At 35.9% G+C, this 27313-nt stretch overlaps 1 protein-coding gene across 1 annotated transcript in view; it reads left to right on the top strand.

The window, feature by feature from the left end:
- IFT80 (intraflagellar transport 80) overlaps positions 1 to 27313 on the top strand; it is a 62261-nt gene that overhangs the window by 29611 nt on the left and 5337 nt on the right. The window contains exons 10-19 of the mRNA XM_064516556.1: positions 11715 to 11894; positions 14554 to 14672; positions 15543 to 15617; positions 16931 to 17094; positions 21519 to 21583; positions 21903 to 22038; positions 22901 to 23048; positions 23839 to 24010; positions 26874 to 26963; positions 27065 to 27237. Coding sequence (XP_064372626.1) covers positions 11715 to 11894; positions 14554 to 14672; positions 15543 to 15617; positions 16931 to 17094; positions 21519 to 21583; positions 21903 to 22038; positions 22901 to 23048; positions 23839 to 24010; positions 26874 to 26963; positions 27065 to 27237 — 1322 coding nt within the window. The remainder of the gene's footprint in view (positions 1 to 11714; positions 11895 to 14553; positions 14673 to 15542; positions 15618 to 16930; positions 17095 to 21518; positions 21584 to 21902; positions 22039 to 22900; positions 23049 to 23838; positions 24011 to 26873; positions 26964 to 27064; positions 27238 to 27313) is intronic.

Raw genomic sequence — 27313 nt, 5'->3', positions numbered from 1 at the left:
CTGTGAGAAGTTTTCTTTTACTGCTTCAGATTTCATGCAGAACAGACAGGACACAAAATTCAAATTAAACTGTGCAAACCTTGTTCGTTATGACAGATTGCAATTTCCATCATTGAATGTTTTTCACCATGCAAATTATTCTTTTAAAATAAGATATATCTTATTGTTGGGTTTATCCGCCTTTGTCTTGTTCAAATTATGCATTATTTCTCTCTGCAGAAGAAAGTAGATAAATTGTCTTTGTGCGTACAGTCGTAAAGATCGTGCAGCCGTGCCTCAGCTGTTAGAGGATGGGACATTGAGATGACTGGTAACTGGTTAGTTGCTAGTTTATTAGTGGGACATCTTTTCCTCTCTTCAGCATCCTTCTGTTTGGGTTACTGTTAGGCATTGAGGGTGAGAGTGTGTCTCCGGTTCCCCTTGCGGCTTCCCATACATGTGCCTTTCGGATGGCTTCACAACTCCTGTTTCTGGGCAGGGTGGAGAGGCAGGCATTTCTCTCTTGAGGGTGTATCATATGTTTTTACTTAAGTCTTTGACCCATCAATAAGAAATACAGATAAAATGTTTAAGGTATGTATTAACTTAGTTATGAATGATCAGAAAATGCAATACACTCTGACAAGTGTCTTGCTGTGTTGAATAGAGAGAAGCTGATGGTTTTCTTGAGAGAAATAAATAGTTTACTTAAAAATTATTTTTAAGTTACATCATTTAGCATCTATATTTTTCCATTACTGTCATTTCAGCTAATATTATTGGGATAAATATTGGGATAATAAATATTATTGGGATAAATATTGGGATAAATTGTGGCAATTTTTCTTTAAATAATCACTTAAGTATTATAAAGTAGCCTGGTTTGCTTTTGCTTGCTGGAAGTAATGTGATACACGGTGTTTCACCTGGAGCCGCTGTGACTTTCATTATCAGTGTTAGAACATATGGGAGATTAAAAAAAAAAAAAAAATTCTGCATAGTACCTATCTATTATCTTCAGCACGGACAGCTTCTAAACTTGCATGTAGGGGTTTAATAATAATAAAACAGCCAAAGATAGAGTGTACAAGAAGATCATGTAGTAACAGAAATAAACTACATTTTGAAGATAACTTTGAACTCTGGAAATGTGGAAAGTGTTTATATACGACAAATAAATCAGCAGTTGTCCTTTTTTAAAGGAACAAATGCAAAAACCATAGAGGTTAAATTCTCCAATTGTGATTTTAATTTTTAAAAAAGATTTGAGCAAGGGAATTTAATTAGACTGGGAAGACCGAGAGATTAATATAATACTGTCCCATGTCACCAGCAATTAAATTTCTGTATGAATCCTATTGTCTCAAGATTTTGTTTATTAATGTTTAATTATATTATCAGGTACTACTTAGTTAACTAAGATTTAGTTATTCTGATGCTATTCTCAAAAAGAAATTCATGTCAAATATATACTTTAAAATTTTTTCTCCATTTAATATGTCATTTAACTTCACTTAAAATGTAGTTAAAACAGTAGCTTACATTAGCCCTTGTCCCTCCATCTGCCTATATGAATATGCCATTATAGAAGTGTTTATATACATATAGCTTATTTGGCTCAGTGAAATTAAATAAGATACATTTGTATGAAGCAATTTATACCTGTATGATTACGTCTGCATAGAACTGCGTTATGTAACATACAGTGTTTTAAAAAATGAGACTAGCCATTAGTATTTTCTTCTTAAAGCAGCACTTTAAACGACGCCCTCTTCTTCCACAACCATTTTCCATCTCCTTCCTGAGTGCTAGGATCATCAGGCTATATTAGCAAACCGTAAGCTGAAATAAATGTGGTCTTATGTGGGTGAGGCCAACAATTTAAATTGCGTTTTGCACTCAGTATAGACTTACGCTTAAAAGCAGCAATTTGGTATTAAAGACTGATGTAGTGGAAAAGGAAGATTTAAAAAATTTGATTTTTTTCTCCTGTCATGTACCTCTGTTTTGTAGCATCTGGCTTTTGTTTTTGACATCCATGGCCCTATTTTTTTCCTTGTTAGTTATTATGTAATTTAATCTAATCTAGGCACAGTTCAAACTCCTGCTAGCTGAAAACTGGTAATTTTAAAATCTATATTTAATATTGTACGGGCTTGTGGACTTTGTTAAAATTTTAATGGAAGTAGGTTTGTTTTTTCATAAAATGAACGGTTCTTTTACCTGCTTCATTATTCAGCTCTTGCAGAACATGCACGGTAGCTAGTGCCAGATGCTTTTGTCTGTTTAGCATCTAGCAATGATAATTCATTAGGTTAATCTTCAAAAGTCATGAATTTCATGAAAATTTCTTTCCTGACGTTAACTGTAAATAGTTACTAAAGAACTAGTTTTGCTCGGATTGAGGGGAAAGGAAGAATGACTCACATACCACCAGAGTGATGGAGTTTGAAGAGAACCAGACCTGGCTTTTACTGGTCATTATGTCTGATGTAATGGAGCTGCGTTGGCAAATTGCTCCTCCGGGAGCCATCCGGCGATACACATATCATTAACTGTTCTCTTGCATGTGTGTTCAGTTTGGGGACATAATTAAATTAAGTTCTGTTAGTGTGCCTTCTTTTCTCCTGGTTCTTTTTTTCTTCCTTGATACTTTGTTCTAGCAGCTTTACATTAAAAAAGAAAACTACAAATATTACAGTAACTTTTAGAACAGTTTAATTTCTTCATTTAAAAATATCCTTTCTTTTGACAGCATTATGTTTCTAAAACAAACTATATGGCTGTCATACAGAATACCAAACAATGTATATTTTATGTTGGAATTTATTGCCTGCTTTAAGCTGATCATTAAGCTTATAGAGAGCTCTAAGATTAATATTAAAGTGTGAATATTAAAAAGTAAAGCTGGCTGTATTGATGAATAGACTTTAAACTTCCAGGTATTCTCAGCTTTTGGAAATCTAGTCATCTGTATGGAGGGTGATGTTTAAAACGTGCATTTATGTAAGTTATTTCCTGCAGCTCTGCATGCTTCCCTTGACATTACTGATTGGGTCAAAATATTTACATAGTAGAAGGTGGTAAGAATGGCTGTAATTCACTAATTTCCCTCCTTTCCCTCTCCACTCCCACACAGCATCTTAGAAAATGGACCATATGCAAGTGCTCCAAAGACAGGTTGCTTCCTCAGTTCTTTAGAGAATTTAAGGAATAATTTAAAAAATCCTTAAAGTGAAACACTGTGGTCAAATTAATCCTTTTAGTTGTCAACAACAGCTAGCAAGGGTGGACATCAAATTTATATTTTAGTAATGCTGGTGTTTGTGCCTTTGTTTTGCGGAGGCCTTTCAGACTTTTTTCCATTAAGAACTATTTACCCTTAATGGGGATTGATGGTTTGGTTTGCTTTTTTGTTGCTGTTCTTATTTTCCAAATTAATAGTGCTCTTACTTCTTTTTAAACATTTTTCTGGTGATGTTCACCTGCAGTCTGGTTTTGTAATAAATAGCTGCTTGACTGACTGCTAAATCTTGCCTTTTGATTTACTTCACGATATTAAATTAACCTCTATGTTTAGCAAGTGTTTTATAATGAAAGCAATTCTCTGTGCATCAACCTGTAAGTTCATCTTTTTAAATGATTATGTACATTCTGCAGGATTTCTCTTTTATTACAGAATGAACTGAGGCCATTTTATTAGACTGCCAGTCTGCGTGTTTGACTGCTTCTGTTTACCTTGCATTTACATTCCAGGCTCATTCCAGGCAGTGTCTAATTTTGCTAGAAGTTTTGTAAAAAATATTTGGGAAATAATAAAACTTGGGAAGTATTGTCTGGTATGTATGGAAAATAAGGGAAAAAGCGTGACAGCTACTTTTTCCCCCTCCATTTAAAAGAAGCGGGAGTATGGTGCTATAGCTAAAAGATATTGAGCTCGGTGGTAGCATGCTTCTTTTGCACTTCTTCTCAAAAAGATAAAGACTTAATGAAAGTTGGTTAAAGGATTTTGAAGTTTGGGATTGGTCATATGTTAAATAGCAGTGCTTGTTCTTTCGTTTTTTATTTTTCTTTAAACTACTGATAAAAGACAAAGCATCTAAGAGTTTTTAAAACTATGAGGTAGCAGATATTTACAGAGAATCTTGGAAAATGATACTTCAAGGGCTTAGTTTTAAAGCCATGTTTTGCGTTCAGGGCAGTAAATTGTATGACTGCGATAAAATTAACATTATAACTTTAATTTAACATTAGGCTAGGACTAATATAAACAAGATGGCAAGATTTCAAACAACTGTATGTAGATTGTGTGTGCGTTTTCATAATATTCTGATAGTGCTGAATTAACTTAAACTACAGCACTGTGAAAACCCCAGCAAATCTGTTTTCTATAGAGTTGCAATGAGCTTTGATCCCATTACATTTAGTTTTAGTCTTGTTTTGCAGAGATACGCATTTGGCAGTATTACAAAAATAAGGGTTTTTTTTCTACAGTCTCTATTTCATCTACCTTTATTTTAAGTCATGATTCTGAATTCTTTGTTCCTCAATAAAAGAAAAATATTAGAGATAGGTTTCCCATTGGATTATGTTGGTAACCAATTCTTTCCAAGTTGACACATTTTAATTTATTAGAATTGGCTAATGCAACTTCTGGAAGAAAATGAAAACATGTGGAGCATCTATGGAAGTAAAAATCTATTTAAAGAACTACATCAATGTTTCGTTTTCTAAGGTTAAGCATTTATATGAGACAGTTTGTCCTATATAATTATTGAGAAGACATTGGTCTGTGTTCTCCTTAGATCTAATGATTATGAGAATGTGCTTAAATTTTAGGAGAATTTTAGATGTCCTCTGTAAGATTCTGTCCTTCTCATATACAGCATACCTCATTTGGAGGTAGTGACTTCGTCAGTTCTTGATAATTCACGTTAATTATTGGACCGAAGTCCAACAAATGTTCAAGAAGGCAACAGGAACTCTCTTTGCTTCTGTAGTTCAACAGTCTGTGTCAAGGGTAGTTTTTCCTCTTCAGATAATACATGTCTATATTCACATGTAGCACTGGATTTCCTTATCTCCAGTTGTACATATCATCTCTTCAGCTTACAGAATCTTTTGTGGATTCCCCTGTGGTTGGAATTGAAAACCTTATTGTGAAATTGTTATATTTTATATATCCAGCAAAATACATATGTGTGTGTGTACGTAGATATATGTACCTATGTATTTCCATGATCTAATTCTGTATTTGTGTGCCTGTTTAGGTGTTTCTAACACAACTGAATAGAGATTTGCTTTGGATAACAGTTTTTTATAATTTTGTTAAGATCTGACTTGCCTGCCGTTACATTGGGAACTGAATAGTCATTTTCTGAAGTGAAGCTTCTGAGCAGTTTGCAATGAAATGTCGGTTCATCACTCAGCAGTAGTGTGAGCTGATTGCCAGCTTTAATGGACATTAAGGCTCTACTGTATTTTCAGATGCTGGATTCCACCTAGCTTCTTTGTAGGTGACATTTCTATGTAACTGTCTTTGGGGCTCTTCTTGTGTAATTTTCTCTGTCAGTTTTGCAAAGAAGCTTTTAATAGTCCTTTCACATCTAGAAAAAGCAAAATTCTGATTTGTCACACTTCTCCTTCCCTCTGCCAAATTCTCCGTTTGTGAATCAGCTCCCTGGTTCTGCCAAGAGTCGGGTTTTGCAGGGTGAACCTGCTCGTGTGCTGCAGTGCAGAAGGTTGGTGCTCCACCAAACGCTGAGGTTCTCCGCTTCCCTCCGCACTGATGCGAAAGCCCCTGTGGGGCATGAGGAAAACCAGGCTTCCAGTTAAAAAATAGAGCTCCTCAATTACTAGGACCTGAATCTTTAAGTGTCAGGCGAGAATCAGAGGCTGGTTATAGCACGCTCGTCTGGGTTTGTGTCAGGACATTGAGAATGCCTGTTTCCCTGGTAGTCCCGTTTGCTGTCTGATCGGAAAGGATTGTAGTGGAGATTACACGTTTTCTTTTCATAAACAAAGGCAGAGTCCTATAACTCAAGTCAGCAGTTGGGTATGCTGGCTGTGTCTATTCTGACACCACTGGGACGCTTAGCAATGTCAGCTTTTAGTTAAGCTTATGTCAGCCTTCCCTGTACGAAATTCCACGTACTTGTGAGCAAAGACCTGCCAGAGATGACTAACCATGCTTTGCACAGCTGCCATCGGTATTGTTTTTAAAGCATTTTTATCACTTAAAATACAAGAAAAAACACTCTTTCTTCACTATTATTTTCATAGTATTTATGCTAAGATATTTTGTGGATAATTATTTTTAATTCATGGCATTTGGTCTAGAAATCACAGCTATCTAGATCCTTCGTAGTTGGGTCTTGGAGCTATCAGTACTATACATGTGAAACACTGTCCTCATTCCTAGGACACAGAGTTCTCTGAATCTGCTCATAGAAATCATTTGACCTACATCTCAAGAGCTTACTCAGTGTCCATTTATGGAAATGAGACAGTATTCAAAGACTGTGGTGCTTCATCGTTTTCACTACATTGTGTAATCAGAAAAGAGAAGCTTAAAGTTACTGCTTTTGTATATTTATTTAATATCATGAAACTTTTATAACTACTGTTTTTGTTCTTGAGATAGTTCATTGAATTCAATACAGAATTAAATACGAAACAGGAAAAGGATAAGCCAAACAGTAATACCAAAGTATTGCAGCACTGCAGCTAATATTGGAACAATTAGTCATATTTATATTCTGAATGTTTAACTCGGTGTATCTAGGAGATGCACGACAGCTATTTCAGTTCTAAAAAAATTGTTTCTATCTTGCTAATGGAAAGCTAAGTGATTTTTATTTATTATAACATTTCTTACACATGAAGAATGTACCAGATGTCTTCAGGGAGTACAAAATCATTGGACTGGTCTGAATGATATTGAGAACTTTCAGAGATAAACAGGAAGTAAAGCTTTATAATTGCCTTATAATTTTTTTTTAATTTTTGGGTTTAATCTGGAAATATTTTACGAAGTATTTGAACTAGCTGAAAACCAAACTGTTGGTTAAAAAACATAGTTGTTGAAGTACACTCTACCTTTGAGAGAGGATGCGTCTGCTATGCATAAAAAAGTAATGCTAGAGTCATTTTCCTTAGGCTCCTTGAACTGGTTCTTTATGGATGGCTTGATGCTTCTTTATTGCTCATTCTGACTTCTGGGTAGACTCTTGATCTAAGGTAAATGACCTTAGAAAGGACTTTGTCTGTTTGGGAATATCCTAATATCCAGCTTTGAAGTAGTGCTTCTCCAAACTGATCTCAGATAGATCACATCTGGCCAGCTGTGAAAAACATGCCTCAGATTTAGGACAGTTAAGAGTTTTCTCTGAATGTGCTTGGTGCAATCATTTGTTCTACAACTCCAGAGCTTACTCACTCGCCATATATGGATGTCAGACAGAAGTTAAAGATTATCCTCCCGATTACCATGGAGTGTCTCATGCGGAATTCATTCTGTTGAGGCAGAAGAGTAGGTTATGGACTTGTCCCAAAAAATTGCAATTACCTTCCCCAACTGCAAATCATAGGCAGTGAATGGCATGTCTGTGAGCCAAGAGCGCTGGAAACCAAAGCCTTAAAGCTGAGTCCTTGAGACTGGAAATTCAGCCAGCGCTGACAATCTGGCTTTCGCTCACCCTCCTGTGCACAGGCAGTAAAAGAGCCTTGACTCAATAGGTGATCTTACACGGTATTCTGCAAATCATTACCGCAACCGGGAGGTTGAATTTCATCCCATTGTGTTTCCTTGCTGCTGAACGTTGAAGTCAGACACCTTTATTTTAATGTAATTTTTGTGATTTCATTTAATATAAATCATATGAAGAGTTTGAGTATGTGAAGAGCTGAGTATTTCTTGGGTTTTGTGTGTACTGCAAAAGAAATCAGAATATGAAATGTGTTAGAAACATTAGGTGAGTATTTTCTTCCAACTGTTTCTCCTTTGGTATAATATCATGTATCCGAAAGCCATTAGAATCGAATGTCTACATTTAACTTCAATCACATGTCTTTTCTTAGTGATTTGATTCTTCTGAAGACTTCAAATATATCTGGATAAATCTTTAAAGAAATATACAATGTTTTTCAATAGTTCAGAGATTTTTATGTATTGTAGTGCACAATTTTGAAGAGGCTATAGTTGAGATTGAGATTTGCTTCTCATTTTAAAAACTCATTTAATTTCTTTCTAATAGTCTATGAAAAAGGTTATTTTGTGATCCGTTGTCAGGGAAACACCTGTTCTCAGATTTGGGGTGACTAGTGCAAACTGTATTTCTGAGATGCAAGAAATAGAAAACAAATGTCTTGGTGTGAAAATTCTTCTATTTTTTTTACAAGAAAGCATTAAGAGCAATCCAGCTAAACTTTAGAGGAGTCTCATACATAAGGCTGGGGGAATTTAAGAATTAAGTTCTTCACTGGGGAAAATTTAAATAACGAAAAGGAACAAAATTAATCTTAGGATATATGTGTATTTTATATTTCTCTCGAAGGGAAATGAGAACTAGATCAGCCTTTAACTTGGGTTGAGAAATAAATAAAAGTTATTACATGCATCTCTTTTTCTGTTGTCACCAGTTAGATGTAAGCTTCCCTCCCAACTACATTTGTGCCACAGATCAGAAGGAAAATAGAAAATACTGGTTTTAATATTTTTTCCTTGTTCTTTATTTTTGGGATTTTTATATATAAAAATTTTTTGCAATATTAATAGGATTAAAACATATCGGAAAAGAAAGATTTATCTGAAAACAGCATCCATATATTGAAATGTACTCCATATACTCATTTCCATTCACTTTATTTACCATTAGCATAACTAAGCCAAAAACGGCTTGCAAGTCTCATGTTTTACCTTTCTGCTACCTCCAGCCAATTGTTTGCCCTGTTAGTGAAGATATTAGTGTCTTATTTCCTCTCTCAGATTCAAGAAAACTCCATCAATAATAAGTTATTAGTTATTCCTTAAGTTACCCTTTTTTTTTGTATTTTTACCCGAACGTGCATGACTGTTTAGGTTGGCTGGCGAGTGACAGCAGTGATTTCTCACCTTTCCTATTTCACAGTGTGATGAAGGTAAAGGGCTCTCCAGCGGGACGCAATCCGGAGCACGCTATTACTCTCTTTTATGTTCGAACTTGAAGGGAGAATGGAAATACAGGAGGGATAAGGAACAGTTCGTTGTTTCATTAAAATGCATGCTCTGCCCCTGCCTCCCCGGTGCACCTGAGCCGATGCTATTCTGCTTCCCTGCGTGCCGGGAAATGTGCCACGTGCAGAGGGCTGGCAAGGAGCTAAAGCGTGACCACACAACTTATACGCTGCTGCTAGACAATATAAGACTCTATTTTTTGTTTAAAAGTGTCTTTTAGCAGCTAGCCCACAGTTTGTGAACTATTGTGTAACAGTGCCCGAGGCACTTGGCTGAGATGTGCTGGCTACTCGGGCAGAGCAGCGTATTTACTCATCCCCGGTACATTTTCCGCTGTAAGCTTCGTTGCAGGCCATCGCTTCAGTTTGCAGAACTTTCTGCTATTCCAATAATTTTGGGCCTCCATTTAAAAAACAACAAACCACACTGATAACTGTGTTTTTAATAGACATTGATGACGTAAGCCAGTAGTAGAAGATGAAGGAAATATGTTAGCCATTAAGGGCTTTTATTTAGAGAGCTGGCCTCCGTACCACAGAAACACACTCCTCAGGCCTTTCCACCTTGCAAAATGCACTTAGCAGGAAAGTGCACATTTAGGCCATTTTGCCTCCTATTCGGATTTCTAGCTGTGTAGGAAAGCAAGTACACTACCTATTTTAATAACAAGATTCTGAAATACAGTTTTTTGACTTGTGCCCATACTAGGTTAGGCTGTGATCTTACAGAGAGTAGTGTAAAATAAGCCAGCTATGTTTGGTTACCTTTTGAGTGGAAGATCCGTAGCGTGCTTTGAGGAGCTTGTGTGCTAGCCATGGACAGCAGAGTACCATCATATATTGGAAAACACTAGGCAGCAAGATGTTTTGCCCTGGAAAACATCTGTGAAATCACTTATATTTACTTCTCGCGCTTAATGGAGAAGCGTGTAGTATCTTTGCATCATACTCCTATTTTTCAAAATTGGTTTAATTAACAACATTCTGGCTATTCTTTTCTGTAAGATGATGTTAATTCTGTATTCTAAACTATGTGAAGAGTTTATTGTGTCTTGTTCAAAGCTGCTCTATTCTATCCAGATATATGCTTCTGTTTCGCTGAATATTCATGTTCTATGAATAGGTAATTTATGTTTTTAATCTGCTTGAGGAATTGCGAGGAATGGGACTTTGAACAAAAGATCTTATAATAGTGTCAGCTATTAGTTATACTATTTTTAACTTAAGAATGAAATTTAAGTAAAAATCAATTAAATGCAACAGAAGATTTATTCCATCAGGTGAAGGTTGGCAGAGCTGGTCAAATAGTGTATTTTCTGAAGGGTGCAGTATCAGCTATTTCAGACTTTTCAAACGGAGCCGAATCAAAAACAAGTGTACATGTTTGTAAAATAACCTACGGAGAAGAGAAGTACTAATTGTTGTCAGTAATTGATACTGTATGTTATCATTTTCTAAACTTTCTAAGGTTTATGCCCTATTAAGGAAGACAAAAGCAACTGTCTTTGTTCTTTGCTATGTGTTATTTAAAGCACATTAAATTAGAGTACATTCTGTGGGTCTTTGAAATGACAGTCTTTCTCATTTGTTGTCTATTTTGAGGCATTAGGCAGTTCTCAACGTACACAAAGGTTTACCCCAGACCTTTGAATTAGTCTAAAATGCACGGGAAACTTGGAGCTATTGCTCCTGTTTCTCTCTAAAGCTAGGCCAGACGTCACTGCTTTGGTTGCAATAGAGCAGTAGGTTTGGGGGAGCTTTGGTGGTGCGGGGTGGGTTGCTTGGTTGAGCTTTTTGCAAGCATAGCAACTGGGAATTTTTACTATGTCCTGCCCCTGTAAAATAATGTAACGGAGGCTTTAGAAAAAGGTGGGCAAGGTACCTAGGATCCTTTGTGAGTTAGGATCAAAACACTGTAAAAGCATTGCTTTCAGGTCTTTTCTTCATCCACCAACCTTATGTCCCTTATGTTGGAAGCAAGGAGAGATGCACCACAGGGGCTTTGCAATTCACTCTACACCAAGAGGGTCTTTCTGTACTGATTTTGCCGAGGCCTTCCTATTACTGTGTTTAGGAACTACTGTTGCTGCAGCATAAACTGACTGCATCACGCTATCATAGCTTACTGTACCCATGTAGCCAATGCTGTTGTTTTTTCTAAGTACATTCATGTAATTTTTATATAGTAATTGTCTAGATTTATAAATGATTAGGTACATTTTTTATATACTGTGACTAGATAACATTTATCTAATGTACTTCAGGCATTGTGACATTTTTGGTTGCTGTTTTATCTGAAGTTTTTGGGTTTGTATCCCTGCTTTTCAAGTAATCTGGCTTAAGAAGCCTGATCTCTTTGGCTTGCTTGTTTAAATTATAATAAAAAGTTATTGCATTGATAAATCTGTTTAAAATTACGAATATCACTGTAAGTCTGTTTATTACAGCAAATCATTTCCACAATAAATCTTTTCCATAAAGTATGATAAAATATTAAGTGTTCTTTTCTCTTTTTCTGCAAGTGGTCTTATGCTTTAGAGAAACCGAACACTGGCAGTATATTTAATATTGCTTGGTCTATCGATGGTACTCAACTAGCTGGAGCATGTGGAAACGGACATGTCATTTTTGCGCATGTTGTGGAGCAGCGCTGGGAGTGGAAGAACTTCGAAGTAACATTAATTAAGAGGAGGACCATGGAGGTAAGCTTCACAGTTCAGAGCTGTGCATTCTGATTAGTAACTTTCTAAGTTTTTTTTTAATACACGATTTGAATTTGTAATCCTAAAATAATGAATAAGGGTATTTTTCTTTTCATGTGTATATAGTAGGACCATAAAATGGTCAGAGTGAGAAAATGGTGTAAATAATTATCAGTTGTTCAGGAGATGGGATGTGTGTAAATAAAACTATACCAGCAGGTGGACTAGAATTAGATAGCTCAGAAGTACCTTGTCCTGCAGAATAAAGCAACGATCATCGAAGAGCACATGAAATTAGCTGTGGGAGGCCTCTTAGGAGAGAGAGCGAGAATTTTAAGTATAATTAAAATATTTTTGCAGAAAACAATATGAATGCATTGGTCAAAACCAAAGAATCATATTACCTAAATTGTATTACAATAACTGTCAACAAAGATGAAGCTGCACACGTATAACTAAGTGTAGACGACATATAGGAGTGTTTTTTTGTTTGTTTTTTGTTTTGTTTTTAACCTCACCTGCACTCATGAGTTGTTGGTGGCACTGATGCAGTTTGTAATGGCTAATGCTTTAGTAAGGTTTACTCTATCTCTGTTGATAATGAAGCTATGATGAATGTTGCTGTCTTAATGCATTTCAGCATAAATTTGGTTGCTGATCATGACTGTAAAGCTGCTTCTGTCAATCGGCTCTTTGAATGAAGACTTAGGAGATGAAATGCTTGGGAAATAAAGCATTCAAACAACTGTAGTCAAACTAAATATCTATCTTTAGGACACCCAGACTTAAAAACAAAATGACAGAAGCTTAGGGCTTCTCTTGCACTTTTACAGGTACCTGCTTGGTGCTTCCATCTCTTAAAAGCCAGCAATATGCATTGACCCGAGTGGGAGCTGCCAAGTCTCTGCGCTGTTAGAAATGAGGCAGGCCCCTACATGTGGTTTCTGGAGCTTACATTTAGGATCCGTCGTTTGAAAATCTTGGCCTGAATCCACATGTAGGTTACCAAATATCTGGGAATTAATACAAAAATATGAATTTTTACCTTCTAATTTGTCCTCTGTGTTCCCAGACACTGACTCATAACATTCACTTTGTGAACAGTGGGATAATATAAGATTTCCATTCTTACAAATTTTCCCAATTACACATACAGTATTGGAGACCAGGCCAATACTTTCAATATTGAAGTCAAGTTCTTGAATTCCTAATTAGGCACTTAAATTTTCTTTGGTCTTGATTCTTTTATGTTTAATATGTAATTGGGAAAAGTTGTAACAACAGAAATGCTGTATTACAACTCAGTCCAGTGGGTGGGATAATATGAGTCAGTGTCTGGGAACACAGAAGACAAATTAGCAGGTAAAAATTCATATTTCTTCTTTCATTCCCAGACATCGACTCGTAACAGATGGGCTCTGTTAGTAATCTCCAAGGAGTTTGAATATGCAAACAACTGAGGAAGTATAACTAACCCTGATTCAGGATTAATGTTTTATTTCATTATTTTATAGTCATTTTGTTTTATTCGTATGTATTTATGTAGGAAAACATTGCCCACCAAAGGTTTCTAGCTGTGCTGATTTTCACTGAGTGTGGCAACAGCAAAATTAATTGCGGATTTGTCACTGTGGAGGTCACAGCAATTCATATATCTATGGAAATGGTTTCTAGACTTTCATAATAATTGAGCTCAGTCTTTGTTTTGCAGTTGGTTGCAGAATGGAAGAAAACAAAGGGAAGTTACCACGCTCAGAATGGTGACATCTTTAGAAAAAAAAAATTGTCATAAGAGTTCTTGTTAGATTTCAGCTGCCAAAGTCTGTGGGCTCAGAAATCTCTGATTACAGACAAACCCTGATTTTACTGAAAAATAATTTGAGCTGATTTTCACAGAAATGGCAAAGGCACAGCCTGCTTACAGAGGCCAGCTCTCCTAAATTTCACTTACTCCACAGTGTGGTAGCAGTAAAATATGTACAAGAGATATTTAACATCAGAGAAATATCTGTATCCCAATCTTGAATGTAGCTCAGTTGTTTTGGTGGGATCACTGGAATATTACATTTCAAGTGTTTAAATAATCTGCAACTGAACACTGAGTGTTAAAATGGGAACTTTCAGACATTCTTGATCATAGATTATTTTATCAACCTCATGCGTAATATTGTGCTTATACCTGATGTATTCCCATTAAGCATTATTTATTTGTTCATCCAGCTCTTGAGTAATTTTTATTTTCATCTCTCAACCTTGAGCATTACTGCTGTGGTGGTGGCTTTAGTCCATTTGTTTTTAATAACTGACTCTTGCAGTATCTTAGATGAGATTATGCTTTTGATTTTTAATTAGAACATCCATTCAGGAAGACAGACCATTTTTACAAGGTGGCTGTTTAAACCCAAAGCAAATTAACAGATAAAAATATTTAATGCAAAATTACTTCCAAAGCATATTCAGTGTTTATTCAGACTTTATAGAACCTAAGAATTTAAGTTTTCACCATTGCTCTGAAAGTGTCTGTTCCTACATAGGTATGTTCTTCTGCTAATGGCATAGTAGAATCAGCATGTGTGTATAATAAGAATATAATATTTCAGTGGTTTGTTTACATTTCAGTTACTGTCATTTTATTCAACCAAAAATTTCTCTTGATTAGGTGCGCAATGTTGTTAATGATGCAGTAGATTTGTTGGAATTCCGTGACAGGGTTATTAAAGCCTCTTTGAACTATGGGCATTTGGTTGTTTCCACTTCTCTTCAGTGTTACGTGTTTTCGTAAGTAATACAAATTCATGAAGCTTTTTTAAATTTTGAATTCAGATAACTGTCATAAGATAGCAGCAGAAATTTTATTTGAAGCACAGTGACATTCATGTGCTATTTGTTTTTGAAACTAATTAATATATTCTCTGGAACCTAGCCTAATATACAGCAAAATTTATTTGAGTAAAGTTGCCCTCCTCCTGCCACTGTTTCTTCCAACTTTTTCAGCTTCTTGCTGTTGCCATCGCTGCTTATTCGTCTTGCTACAAAGATTTCTCAGGCTTTCTTTTCAGGTAGAGGCAGCAGTAATGGTGGCTGAATGCCAGTGAATTTGTTCCCATTAGGTGACTCCATCCAGGGGACTTCTGGCATGCTGTTATTTTGGAATAGAATAGGATTGATTCAATCCCACATCATGTTTGAAGAACATGATATTCTGTCGTGATTACTAATGTTACTTACCGGTTCAGTGAGATGACTAATGTTGAACCATAATCCAGGCTGTAATATGGTATGCAAGAGGACGACTCTATGCTACCTCTGTATCATCGTAAAAAAGTTGAACTGCAATTCAGAAATATTTAAAGATGTGTTTGTTTCACATATATGTGATTTTGATGGTTACTCAGATATCTGTATCAGCTACTGATAATGTGAAGGGATGAAAAAATAAAGGCAGGGCAGAAGTGTTACTGGATCATACTGCGTGATTGCCCATGTTATTTGGCTACGTAAATGCTGTTTTCCCTTTGAAAACCTCCCTTTATAGGAATGTTAAATGATTAAAATGTGTATGCTTTACTTAGCAAGTTCAGCTTTGTATTTGCAGTGATATGTGAAGATTGGCAGTTTTAATGAATGATGAACTTAATTCTCTTGCAGTACGAAGAACTGGAATACACCAATTATCTTTGACCTGAAGGAAGGAACAGTTAGTTTAATTCTACAGGCAGAAAGGTAGCTTACTTATTGTAATGCTCACTATTAGATTCTTTCTTAAAATGTACAGAATTACGGTATTTGTAAGCAGCATGTGAAGGCCTAGCTGGTATAATGGACAGACCATTTGCTGTGTAGTGTCTGTGATAAGGTGGCGGTAGTGAGTGTTTTCATATATTACATATACATGTTTAGACTCTTATTTGTGGTAGAGAGTGGGTCTTCTGGCATTACACTAACATCTGTTTTTTGATGTTTTATATTGCTTTGTTAAAGTGGAATATATTTTATAGAAATAATATTTGGTCTCCAATTTTTATTAAAAACATTGCCAGCAATACCAAATAAAAATAAATAGTTTCATTTTTCTTACATATTTATATTTATCTATGTGAGAACTGACTATTTTTCTCAATGTAAGACATTTTTCAGCTGTATGTCCTGAAAAATCACTTGTCACACAGACCTTTACATGTGCCTTTGTAGAGGGAGGGTCTTTTAAAGGACTAAGAATAGGAGCAGAAGTCAAAAATCTTGAGTTCTGATTTTAGTCTTAATTCTCTTAGACAATTATCCCTATTTTCAGCATAGTGCAGCACAATGCTCACAGCATTTGATGTCAGTGTGACAGTAACACCGTAGGCAATGGTTGAGGGCCTCACAATTGGCTTTTTGCTTATGGTCGTGGTTTGCGCCCACGAACTGTAGTTATTATACTTACCAATCTCTGCTACGCATTATTTATATTCTCTATAAAAGTTCAAAATGTGTTCCTGCAAATGTGTTCCTTTTTATTGAAGACCTGCATCTTAATAGATGGAAATAATTAATTAAAATAAGTGTCTTCTATTTACTTTACATTATAATCCAGTCATGCTGAAGAAAGAGATACAGGTAATAATACTATCTCAAAGGTAGCTGTAAACATTTAAGTTGTGTCTCATATATAAACGCAGTATAAATTGAATGGTCCGAGTTCTCTTGTGGAGTGATGTGTGGAATACTGTGTGCAAGCCATATGCTTTATCAGGAGCTATAAGACTTAAATCTTGTAATAGCTATAAAAAGAGAAGTAACTTGAAAAACATAGTGATTCCAGATAATAAATATTTTTTACTACGGAAAAAGATAACCTTCACATTAAAATTGAAATCATCCATACAGAGCTTTCAAAATATCACCTTTGAAATGTAAGGTTTAGAAATTATGTAATTTAACTAGAAAACAATTGCAGGTTATGCAGGATATTGGACAATTACCTTCAAATTGTTGAAACTCTCATCATTCCTTTCTGTACTGTTAAATAATTCGCATTTTTGTTGTTTTTGTAGGCATTTTCTTCTTACAGATGGTGGAGGGCTTTATTTATATTCCTATGAAGGAAGATTAATTTCCTCTCCAAAATTTCCAGGAATGAGAACAGACGTTTTAAATGCCCAGACAGTATCTCTGAGTAACGATACTCTAGCAATAAAAGACAAAGCTGATGGAAAGGGTATGTTCTCAGTTCTAATACTTTTGTGTTTGCTAATAATTCATTATGAGGCTTTCAACATCTTTGCGAGTTTGTTTTTCATACTTGGCATGGTTATGGTGAAAAGAAAGCATGAAGCAGAAATAATGATTCATTTATCTATGATATAAACTGAAGATTATACTTATTCTAAAAATGACTTAAAATTATGAGTTTTGCTTAACTTTGATTAAAAAAGTTAAAAGCATGATAGGTATCTGACTTTCCAATTGCATGTGTAATGCATTGGAAAACCAGTGAAGATACACGGAAAATAATTGACCTGTAGGTTTTCACTCTCTTACATGTGATTCTCTAAAGAAGTACCTCAGGAACTTCTTTTTTTCTGCTTGACTGCTGCTCTTAGAAGCCTCTAGTACATCAACTGTGATTAATTTTAGTTCTCAGATGTTCTTTCTTTTAAGGTTTTGGGGGTTTTGTATCTTTACAACGCCTAAGTTTTATATGGAGCTGTTGTGACCATAGTCATGAAGCCTTGATGTTCTTTCTCTCTGTAGTGGTCCTGAAGACGCTGCAGTTTCTGTTTTGGCACCAAAATGCTGTAATTTTAAAATAAAACATGACCAAGTTTACGTTAATGAGGGGCACAGGAGTATTTTCAGTTAGCTTTTCTCCTCCTTTTGTCCTATCTCTTGAAGAACGTGTGCAGTTTGCCCATGCAACGATTTAAGTATTTCAGGTGTCTGCTGGAGAAGCGCATCGCTGGAAGACTTGTGGCACTCTGACTTTTGGTGTCAGAACTGTGTCATTTATAGACCACACAAATATTACAATACAGCGCTGCAGTGTTATCTGTAGCTATATCCTACCGTGATAGGGCCAACAAGAGGATGACCAGTGGAAACACATGTGCGTGGGAGCTGTTGTTACCTTGGAATGAAACAGTGGAAACTTCCTGCCAGTTGTTCCAACTGACAGTAATTCAACCCATACAAGCAATCTCTTCCTCTGCTTAATTAGAGGCAGTGAGTTAACTCTTTATTAAAGATGGCATGGTGGTTTTCTCAGACTATAACCTGCAACTTAAATTACTTGAGGATTGGAGGGGGGGAACACCCTGTAGTAACCCTTTACCATATCCCTCCCCAAGCAAAAGAAAAAGCAGGGGAGATTTTGTCTCACTTCTTTGTTACAAAGCATTTTTGCTGCTCCATACAACTTATATGTAAGAGGTTTTTTATTGTACAACCTTATCTTTTGTGTGAGAACAAATGATTTATTTCTCTTTGAATACTTACTTCTAAGAATAGTAATATAATTGTGAAGTGCATTTAATTTTTAAGGACATGGACTTACAGAAAACCTATCCTCAAGATCTGAGACATTAGAAATATCTAAAATAGCTGTGTAATAATTAAAAGGGATTTTAATTAGTAAAATTATATAAGTTATTCAGAAGAAAGCAGTGATTTCAAAAATTTGTAAATAAGTGAAAAGCTGCATTTTTATTTCTGGCTTTTTTTTTCTTTTACCTGGTGTGTGCTTGGGTATGTGTATGTTTATTCAGATATTACTTAATATGTATAAAAGAGAGACTTTATTTTGTTGTGCTGTTGACCCCAATGCGGTTAGGGTAAAAAACAATAGAAGTGCTTTATATCAGTTGAGATTATATAGATAATTTATCCATAAATGTTGTCTATATGTACAAGTATTTAAGATTTTGAGGATAAACCCACCTGTTTGCCCCCGTCCCCCTGCCCACTTTTCTGAGTAGGACCGAAGAGCATCTCCGTCCCCTCACTGTTCCTATATGTGTCCTGAAAATCTCGTCATCCAGTCCTGCGCACAGGCTGATCTTCATCAAAATTGTGACCTCCGGGGCCAGGGTTCCTGGCAGTGCCTTCAGACCAAGCTCTCCAAAGGATGCTGGTGACAGGAGCTTGCATCGGGCTGATGGCAAGGGCTGGCATTCCCCTTTTTTTGTGCTTTTTTAGAAACAAGTCCCACTAGTGGTGTGTTGAAAGCCTTATAATAAGTCAGCACATGGGAAAACAGTTTCTTGGCACGGGAAACCGTGCCTTATCTAGGCCTGTTTATTCTTCTAGATTCACCCTAGCAGGAGCGTTTTTCCTCCTCCCCGATTTTGAGGGCAGGTCTGCTTTTCCTAATGCGGTGCGTTGCAGGAGCAGCTCCGACGGCGCGGGTGGATGCTGGAGGTAGTGTACGCAGGGTGGCAGGGAGCGCTCCGCGAGCTCCTATACTCTAAAACAGAGAAAAGCAAAACGTGCCATGCTTCAACATAGCTCCTTGGATCTTCTTTCACTTTCAGTAGTCCGGAGCAGAGACCGGTATCTCTGTGCTTAGTCCTTCCACGTTCTCTAATGAAACTGGAAGAGGGAGGAGGACCCAGTTTCAGAAAGGACTGCAAGCCCTAGCAGCAGTCTTTCCATGATAATAAAGTTTTGTGTTAAAGGACAGATATTAGCCATTTTCTTTCTCTGGATGTTTTAAAGTGAGAGAATAACCTTGTTTGTATTTTTACTTTATACATATGTATTTTAGGTTCTAAGACTGTAAAGGGATATTGAAGTTTTCCAGATTAAAAAAAAATCTTTACTGAAATACCATAGTAAATATTGTAGATTAAGAAGTTAATGAAGAGTTCTTGAGTTTTACTTGTCAATTAGGTAGGATAGTTTTCTTTAAAACCCTCTTAATCTCACTTTCTGTAGCTATTATAGCCGCAGTAAAATCAGTTTGTATAGCAAGATCAAAATAAATTTCTTGTAGGGAGAAGTGAGAAAAATACCACTTCTCAGGAACAACTCATTTTCTTTTGTATATTTAACCAGCTGCCAAAAGCAGCACTTGTACAAAACGCTGTCTTTTTTTTTTCTTCCTCCTCTGCAAACTCAGCCAGTGCTTTCTGAACACCTGCTCTTACGGTTTTTCTTCTGCCTGTATAACAACCACTGACCTCAAACCAACATCCTGTGTCCTACTGAAAGAACCCCAGCGGTACATTACCATGTTCACGTCGCCATCCTTTGGCTTGGCAGTGTCGGTACCGCTGGTGCTTCGTGCCCGCAGGTGTCCTGCCGCCGTCTCGGGTGCGAGATGTTAGCAAGCCCCTGCCATGGCTCTGTCGCTTACGTGATTTCCCTGAGCTAAGGCGGAATCACAGTTGATGTTCGTAGTAATGTTGCTGCTTTCACCAAGTTTGATGTTCATAATAATGTTCCTGCTTTCACTGAGTGTGAGTAGTGTAGTCAGGCATCTGTCTGCATGTGTGTGTATGTTTACAGACGATATACGTAGGATTATGGGGGGGCTGTGCACAAACGTGTGCGTGCAGACATACGCACGCAAACACTCAAAGAGAGAGACAGAGAAACTTCCTTTTTAGGAAAAGATTCCTTTTTAGGAAAGATTCAAATACAAGTCTCCACTGGATATCCCAGAAATAAAGATGAGGTGTGTATGTGTGTGTGTGTGTGTATATATATATATATATATATATATATATATATATATATATATTTTTTTTTTTTGGAGGGAGAGAGAGGAGAGGGCGGAACAGAGGGATTTTTTTGGTAAAAATGGTAAGAATAAAATATAAAATTCAAACATACCTGGCTTAGTCAGATATTCTTTTGAGTAAGCCAACTGTTAATATTTTGTTGTGAATTAATGATCATGATATCCACAAACCCTAAACTGTCCTGAGATAAAATATGGCTAAAGACCACTGCATTAAGAATTTCAGTTTTCACTCCATTGTCTTTGGCCTACAGAGATTTAAGAAGAAGAAAACCTCTTAACAAACCTCCAAAGATGTGTAAAAGTGTTGGTTTAGGAAGGTATGACATACCAAAAAGCCAGTTTTTGTGTCCAGGTAATAATCATGCCTGAAACAAATTGGAAAATACTTCTGAAGAATGTTTTACTCAATAGCTTAAAGAACAGCTTTCTATATGCCTGATGCAAATTCCTCAGGGAAAATGTATCAGTCAGTGGTATCACTTCCTCAGCTTTCATACTTATCAAAGTTGTGGGCTAAGACTGATTAAATAAATCAGATGGCCTTGATAACATATATATGTATATCCAGAATGCAGGGTACAAAGCCATCTACCTGCATCAGATAGAACTGGATGTAATATCTGTAAGTAGTTCTTTGAGCTGTGATTGATGTTGGAGAATTCCCGCAGAATAATCAGATTTCGGAATGAGAGTATGCGTATGCTCAGCAGGCTGTGACAGTTAAATTTTAAGATTGTAAGATTCTTGTTCGACCAGAATATGAAAGTCACTGATAAATCAAGCATGCGGTAATAAGTATCCACACACTATACTCTGCAAATGAGTGAGACCACTTGGAAAATCTATGAAAAGCTGTTAATTTTAACTAATAAATCCTATAACATTTTTTTTTTCTTCAGTTATCTACATATTTGAAGCTTTATCTGGAAAGCCATTGGGTGATGGAAGGCCTCTAACCCATACGGTAAGATGAAGGCTATAATGCCTCTTTTTGATTGTATTTTGAAAGTAATTATCAGTAATGAAAAACTATTAAAGGCTTACAATCTGGATACTGCTAAGTCTTCTCTGTTGGAGATTATTCTGGCTAGAGAGTTTTGCTTTAATATGTATGAAACTAATTTATATAAAGCTTCGTTCAGAGAAGACACACATAACAAGAATCCTGTTTTTCAAGAGTTTTGTCTTGTTTTTAGTAAGGCATTCATTTGTTTGAATATTGCATGCTTTCTCTGATGCACATCTCCAGCATAAAAATGAGATACTTTCTTTTTCATTTTCAGACGGAAATTGTGGAGATTGCTTTGGACCAGAAGGGACTCACAAGTGAAAGAAAAGTAGTTTTTATTGATAAGAATAGAGATCTTCACATTACTTCAGTTAAAAGGTTTGGAAAAGAACAGAAGATAGTCAAAATAGGTAAGAAAAATTCAAAATAACATTAAACTGTGTGGTAGCAGAACTGTTTTTTATCCAGCACAAGAGACAAAATTTAGCTTTTTGATTAATGGTGAAATCAGACTTGACAAAACACTCTGAATAGTCCTGTGCCTTTCTTAAGATAGTGATGGAAACAATTTTAGTATGTTTTATCTAAATTCTGATAATTTTATATCAGTTGCTAGTAAAGCAGTTGCTCACATTTAAGCACTTATTACTATATTTCAGAGTAAGCAACCGGACAATATTGGAGAAGCTTATATTCCTCAGAATTATTCAAGCTGTTTGAATATAGAATCTTTCAGAAATTTTTCTTGACAATTCAAATTCTTCAACAAAATATTTTTAAATAAAAGCTTAAATTCTGTAGGCAGATGCATGGTTCGGGAAGTGCCAGGGTGGAGCCTGGCTATTGTTTTCATCTTGATCTGCACTCTCAAAACCAGCTCCAAAAAAGATATTTTGAAAAAAGGAGCTAGCTTTGCCCTCAGTAAAGAAGCTGAGTTAAGAAGCCAAGAAGAGCCATTGCTTCTAGTGTTTTATATCTTCTGCATACTGATAGTTTAGCAATAAAGTCTTAAAAAGCAGTATAAAGCCAACAACACTGAGCTACTTTGTGTCTATTAACATCAGAAATGAAGAATATGAATGTCAGAAAGATACAAAATTGAATTTGCCTGAAAGTTTATAAGACTTTACCGTACAAGCTAGGGGATTAAAACCAATACTTACAGAAGGAGCTAATAAGTACCCCTTTATTGATATTGAAGTTTCAAGAGGTATGTGTTTATTTTGAAGGTTCTCGTTGAAATGCGTAATGTTCTGTTATCTTTAAATTAAGGAACAATGGTTCATACTTTGGCTTGGAATGACACTTCTAACATACTTTGTGGGATTCAGGACACCCGTTTTACAGTCTGGTACTACCCCAACACGGTCTATGTAGATAAAGATCTTTTGCCAAAAACTCTGTATGAAAAAGATGCAAGGTAATAATACGTCCTTTCGATTACAGAAGTCTTAGTATGTATTTCAAATGTTCTTTCAAATTATTTACTCAGTTATTCAAGAATTGTGTTAATTTTGCCAGTTGAAATAGATGGCAGGGTTGCAACTTCCAGAATTCTTTCTATATTCTTACTTCTGGATCAAGGAAATAGGAAGACGCTTTTTATAAGGTATACTGTGAAGTTTGGAGTTTAAATGGTAACAGCACAATTTAAAATTAGAACGTTATTTTGATGCAGAAGCAAAATTTTAATCAAATCTGTTGAAATATTGTCGTAGCTGCTTTTGAAAATAAAATAATTGATCTGTTTAAAACATCTGTTTTAAATGAAAAGTGTCAAAATACTTGGTCACAGATAACTACTTCAGCCTGTGGGAACACACCCATTAAGAAGCGCTGACGTCTGTTTCTCCCTTCTTACGATACTTTTTGATATGAAATTCTTCAAATAGTATACCTGAATTCATAATCTTATTCTAGGAATCATAGGAGCCTTTTTTTTATATAACTGAAAATAGTACTTGAAAATCCAGTATTTGCACACATACCCAATTTGCATTTGCCTTACAGCCAGTGAATGTGCATAAGTATCATTTTATTTTTAGACTGCCTTACAAGTACCTGTTGAATATAACTGTTAAATAACTAGGTGCTTAGATTATTTTATGATTTGAAAATAAAATACAATTATTCTGTTTCTACTGTTCTTTTCACTAAGAAAGGAGTGAAACTCCTTTAACATGTTAACTTATCTGTCTTTCTTTAAACAGTGAATTTAGCAAAAATCCCCAGATTGTGCACTTTGTAGGAAATCAAATAACAATTAGAAGAGCAGATGGTTCACTTATTCACCTTAATATTTCACCTTATCCTGCGATTCTTCATGAATACGTTAGTAGTTCTAAGTGGGAAGATGCTGTCAGATTGTGTCGCTTTGTCAAGGTAACCTTTAATCGGCAAAGTTCAGCTATAATTTCACTGAAATGTTGTATTCATGTTTTAAGATAGTACTTCAGTAATGATAATTGCCTATGAAATGTTCAGTGTTATTTCCATTCTTCAAACTATTTGTTTACTTTTTACTTTGTTGCTGATAATTTTTGGTCTCATCATGAAATTTCATACAGTTCTTATTCACGCCGAAGACCAAATGAGTTAAACAAAGGTGTTCATGAAAGTTAGTAATACACATAACTTTTCAGGACTAGACATTAGTGTAACTGATTAAAAAAAATTCTATATCTCCACGTACAGTTCTCTAGTATTTTTTCATATTTTATTTCATTTGTTTTTTTTTTCCTTTGCTTTCTTTTGTATGTATTTAGGCAACAGCAACAGATGAGGTGAGTCTGGCAGTCTTTAGAAAACAAAACAAAACAAAACCTCTGCCTCCTTTCCCCCCATTAACGCTTAGAAAAGAGTTTAGCATTTCTGTGTGATTACCATGACCTTAAATATTTATTTAAATTATTTTTATATTTGCATTAATAAATCAATACACATCCAGATAGTTTGGATTGTATAATGATATTTATTCTGAGTTTTGCCCCTTTAATAGTAGTTTTTATTCCAGTATTTGGCAGTGGGAACTGGCATTTCAAATCCAATATTATGTGGACTTTGTGAATAATCTAAAGGCAACATCTTTAAAAATAGAATGCCTATATTGGGTGGTAATTTTCATAATATCATTTCTCTCTGACTACTACAAACGTTTTCTAATCAGAGGATTTTTTACCAAATTTTTCATGCTTCATCTGCATTGTTAAGGCTAGCTTTATCCAAAGAGTTTAATCATACTTAAAGGAAGAAAGTTTGAATTTTTCAGTGCTTTCTAACGAAATCACAATATAGCTATTGTATTCTTCTCACTGTCTTCATGAGCTTTTCCTCACTAGTCCACATCTGTCAAAAATGGTATAAGGCCTTTCTCTCAAGAAAGGCTGTAACAGAATCTTTATTTTTCCTGTGAAGAGTATTCACATCATCCCTTTTTAAGCATCTCAGGTACTTAAGTCTCAGTCTTTGAAGACTTCTCCTTTGTGTTGATTACAAAGGAAAGTTATTGTCTTAGATATAAGGTAATTGAAAACCACCTAAACTAGATGACGTGAATGTCCTTTGTATGTCATAGTTTGTGTTTGGGCTAAGGGGTGACCTGGAGCGCTCTTAAACCAGCGTAGACAAAAAGCCATCACGGTTCTTCTGGGCATCGAGTGCTTCGTTCCTCTGTCATGATTCCAAAACTCTCCATGTCCATAAGGAGCTATTTGGCTGATTTTGGCAGCCAGACGTTTCACAGTATTTCCCATCAGTAATAAGAAAATGGGCTATATTTCTGAGCAAAGAGAGAACAGAGGGGCCTGTTGGTGAAAAAAATCCTAGAAACATGGTGTCTTGTATAATTTCAGGCTGAGCTTTCAGCATTTTATCACCTAATTCTCTAAAGAGGGAAGTGGGAAGAGAATATGAGAAAGATTTTGTGAGGATTCAGTTCTCTGAACAATTTTAAGCCTCACAAATACGTGCTGCCAGCAGAAACGATGAACTGAGTCGTGGAAGGAAGGGAGCGGGTGGGAACACCTGACCCAAGCGCAGGGGTGCGGGTAGGGAAACCATAGCCTCCGGTTGGCTTTCTCTTCTGCTGACTCCGGTGGGTCTCATCACTTTGGGAAGACATTCAGAACATACTCAGTATAGCTGAGTGTAGTGTGACTTAAATCGATAGGACTCTTCGCTGCTTCTGAAAACCTGCTCATGTTGCGAAAATGGATAATTTTCAAGCTTGTAATTGAACATATTTAACAAAAATCTTAAAAAGCAACTTTATTCCCAGAGGGCATATGGACTGACAAGTACATTCAAAATTACATTTGTCCTGTCTGAACTAGTGTTTTTAGACGTGGTAGCCTAAAATGTATTAATTAATGTAATTTAGTAATGTATCTTTTGTCCTAATGTAGGAAAAGGAAGTTACCAAAATGTTAGGATTTTCCTGAATGTTTTTCTGAGTTTGTGGGGTTTTATTAAGAGTGCATAAAAATGCAAGAGTCATGAGAATAGAGAGCAAGGGTATAAAATTATCACTAGCACGAAGCTTTTTAAAATTCTTAATTCTAAGCATTAAATGTACTGGAGTTATCACAAAGGAGACAGAACTTGTGAAGCTCTCATTTTCTTTTCAGCAAGTTCATAGTCTGTTCTACTGTCAAGTTATTTTTTTTTCTCTTCCATTTGTAGTACCTTTATGATAAAGGTACGTTTATTGTTATTATGGAAACCATGACACACTGTCTGTAACAGTGTAGTTTGATGAGATACTGGCTTTGGCAGTAATGCCTTCCTAAGATGTCCCTGTTCCCAGTGGTGCAGTTTGTCAGCATCCGTGGTTCTAGCACAGTTATTTACGAGGCCAAGTTAAGGTGAACCAGGTTAAAATCATTTTTTTGTAGCCTGAGTCAGTGTTTGGTTTCCATAAAGCAGTGTGATAGGGGCACTGGTGATGAGGTTGTAAAAGTGGTGCTACGGCAAGAGCTCGTTACTGGCTGAGCTGCTGAAAACTAATGATTCATTTAGCCACACTGTCAATCACAACATCAAAATTTTTATAATGAGGGGTTTCTGAGAATTAATTTAATAGTGGCTTTCTATTAAAACATTTAGAGCACAGTACAGGGAATGGCATAACTGAGAAATACTGTATTGTAGAATATTTTCAGGATTTGTGTACTTTGCATTAGAAGTCAACTTCAGTATAATATTAAATTCACGAGGTTTTAGGAGTTGCATTTTGTTTTAACTTCAGGATCAGACTATGTGGGCCTGTTTAGCTGCTATGGCAGTTGCCAATAAAGATATGGCTACAGCAGAAATTGCCTATGCATCAATTGGTGAGGTAAGAAGATAATGCAGTTAACTATTGCCTAGTTAAATTACTGCAAAACTAATTTCCTTGATTGATTTCCCTTAGTAAACTGTCATACATCTCGTTAACAGATTGACAAAGTTCAGTTCATCAATTTCATCAAAGATCTTCCATCAAAAGAGTCAAGGATGGCTCACATACTGCTTTTCAGTGGAAACACCCAAGAAGCTGAAACCCTGCTTCTTCAGACAGGCCTTATTTACCAAGCTATTCAAGTCAACATCAATCTTTACAATTGGGACAGGTAGTATTTCTTTAAACACAGTATGTTTATGAGCTGTCTTACGGAGGTAACATTTAAAGTATTTGGATCATTTGTT

Source organism: Dromaius novaehollandiae, chromosome 9, assembly GCF_036370855.1.
Source record: "Dromaius novaehollandiae isolate bDroNov1 chromosome 9, bDroNov1.hap1, whole genome shotgun sequence".
In the NCBI taxonomy this organism is placed as follows: Eukaryota; Metazoa; Chordata; class Aves; order Casuariiformes; family Dromaiidae; genus Dromaius; species Dromaius novaehollandiae.
Note: the sequence above shows the minus strand (reverse complement) of the source record. Positions and strands in the feature narration are given on the sequence as shown.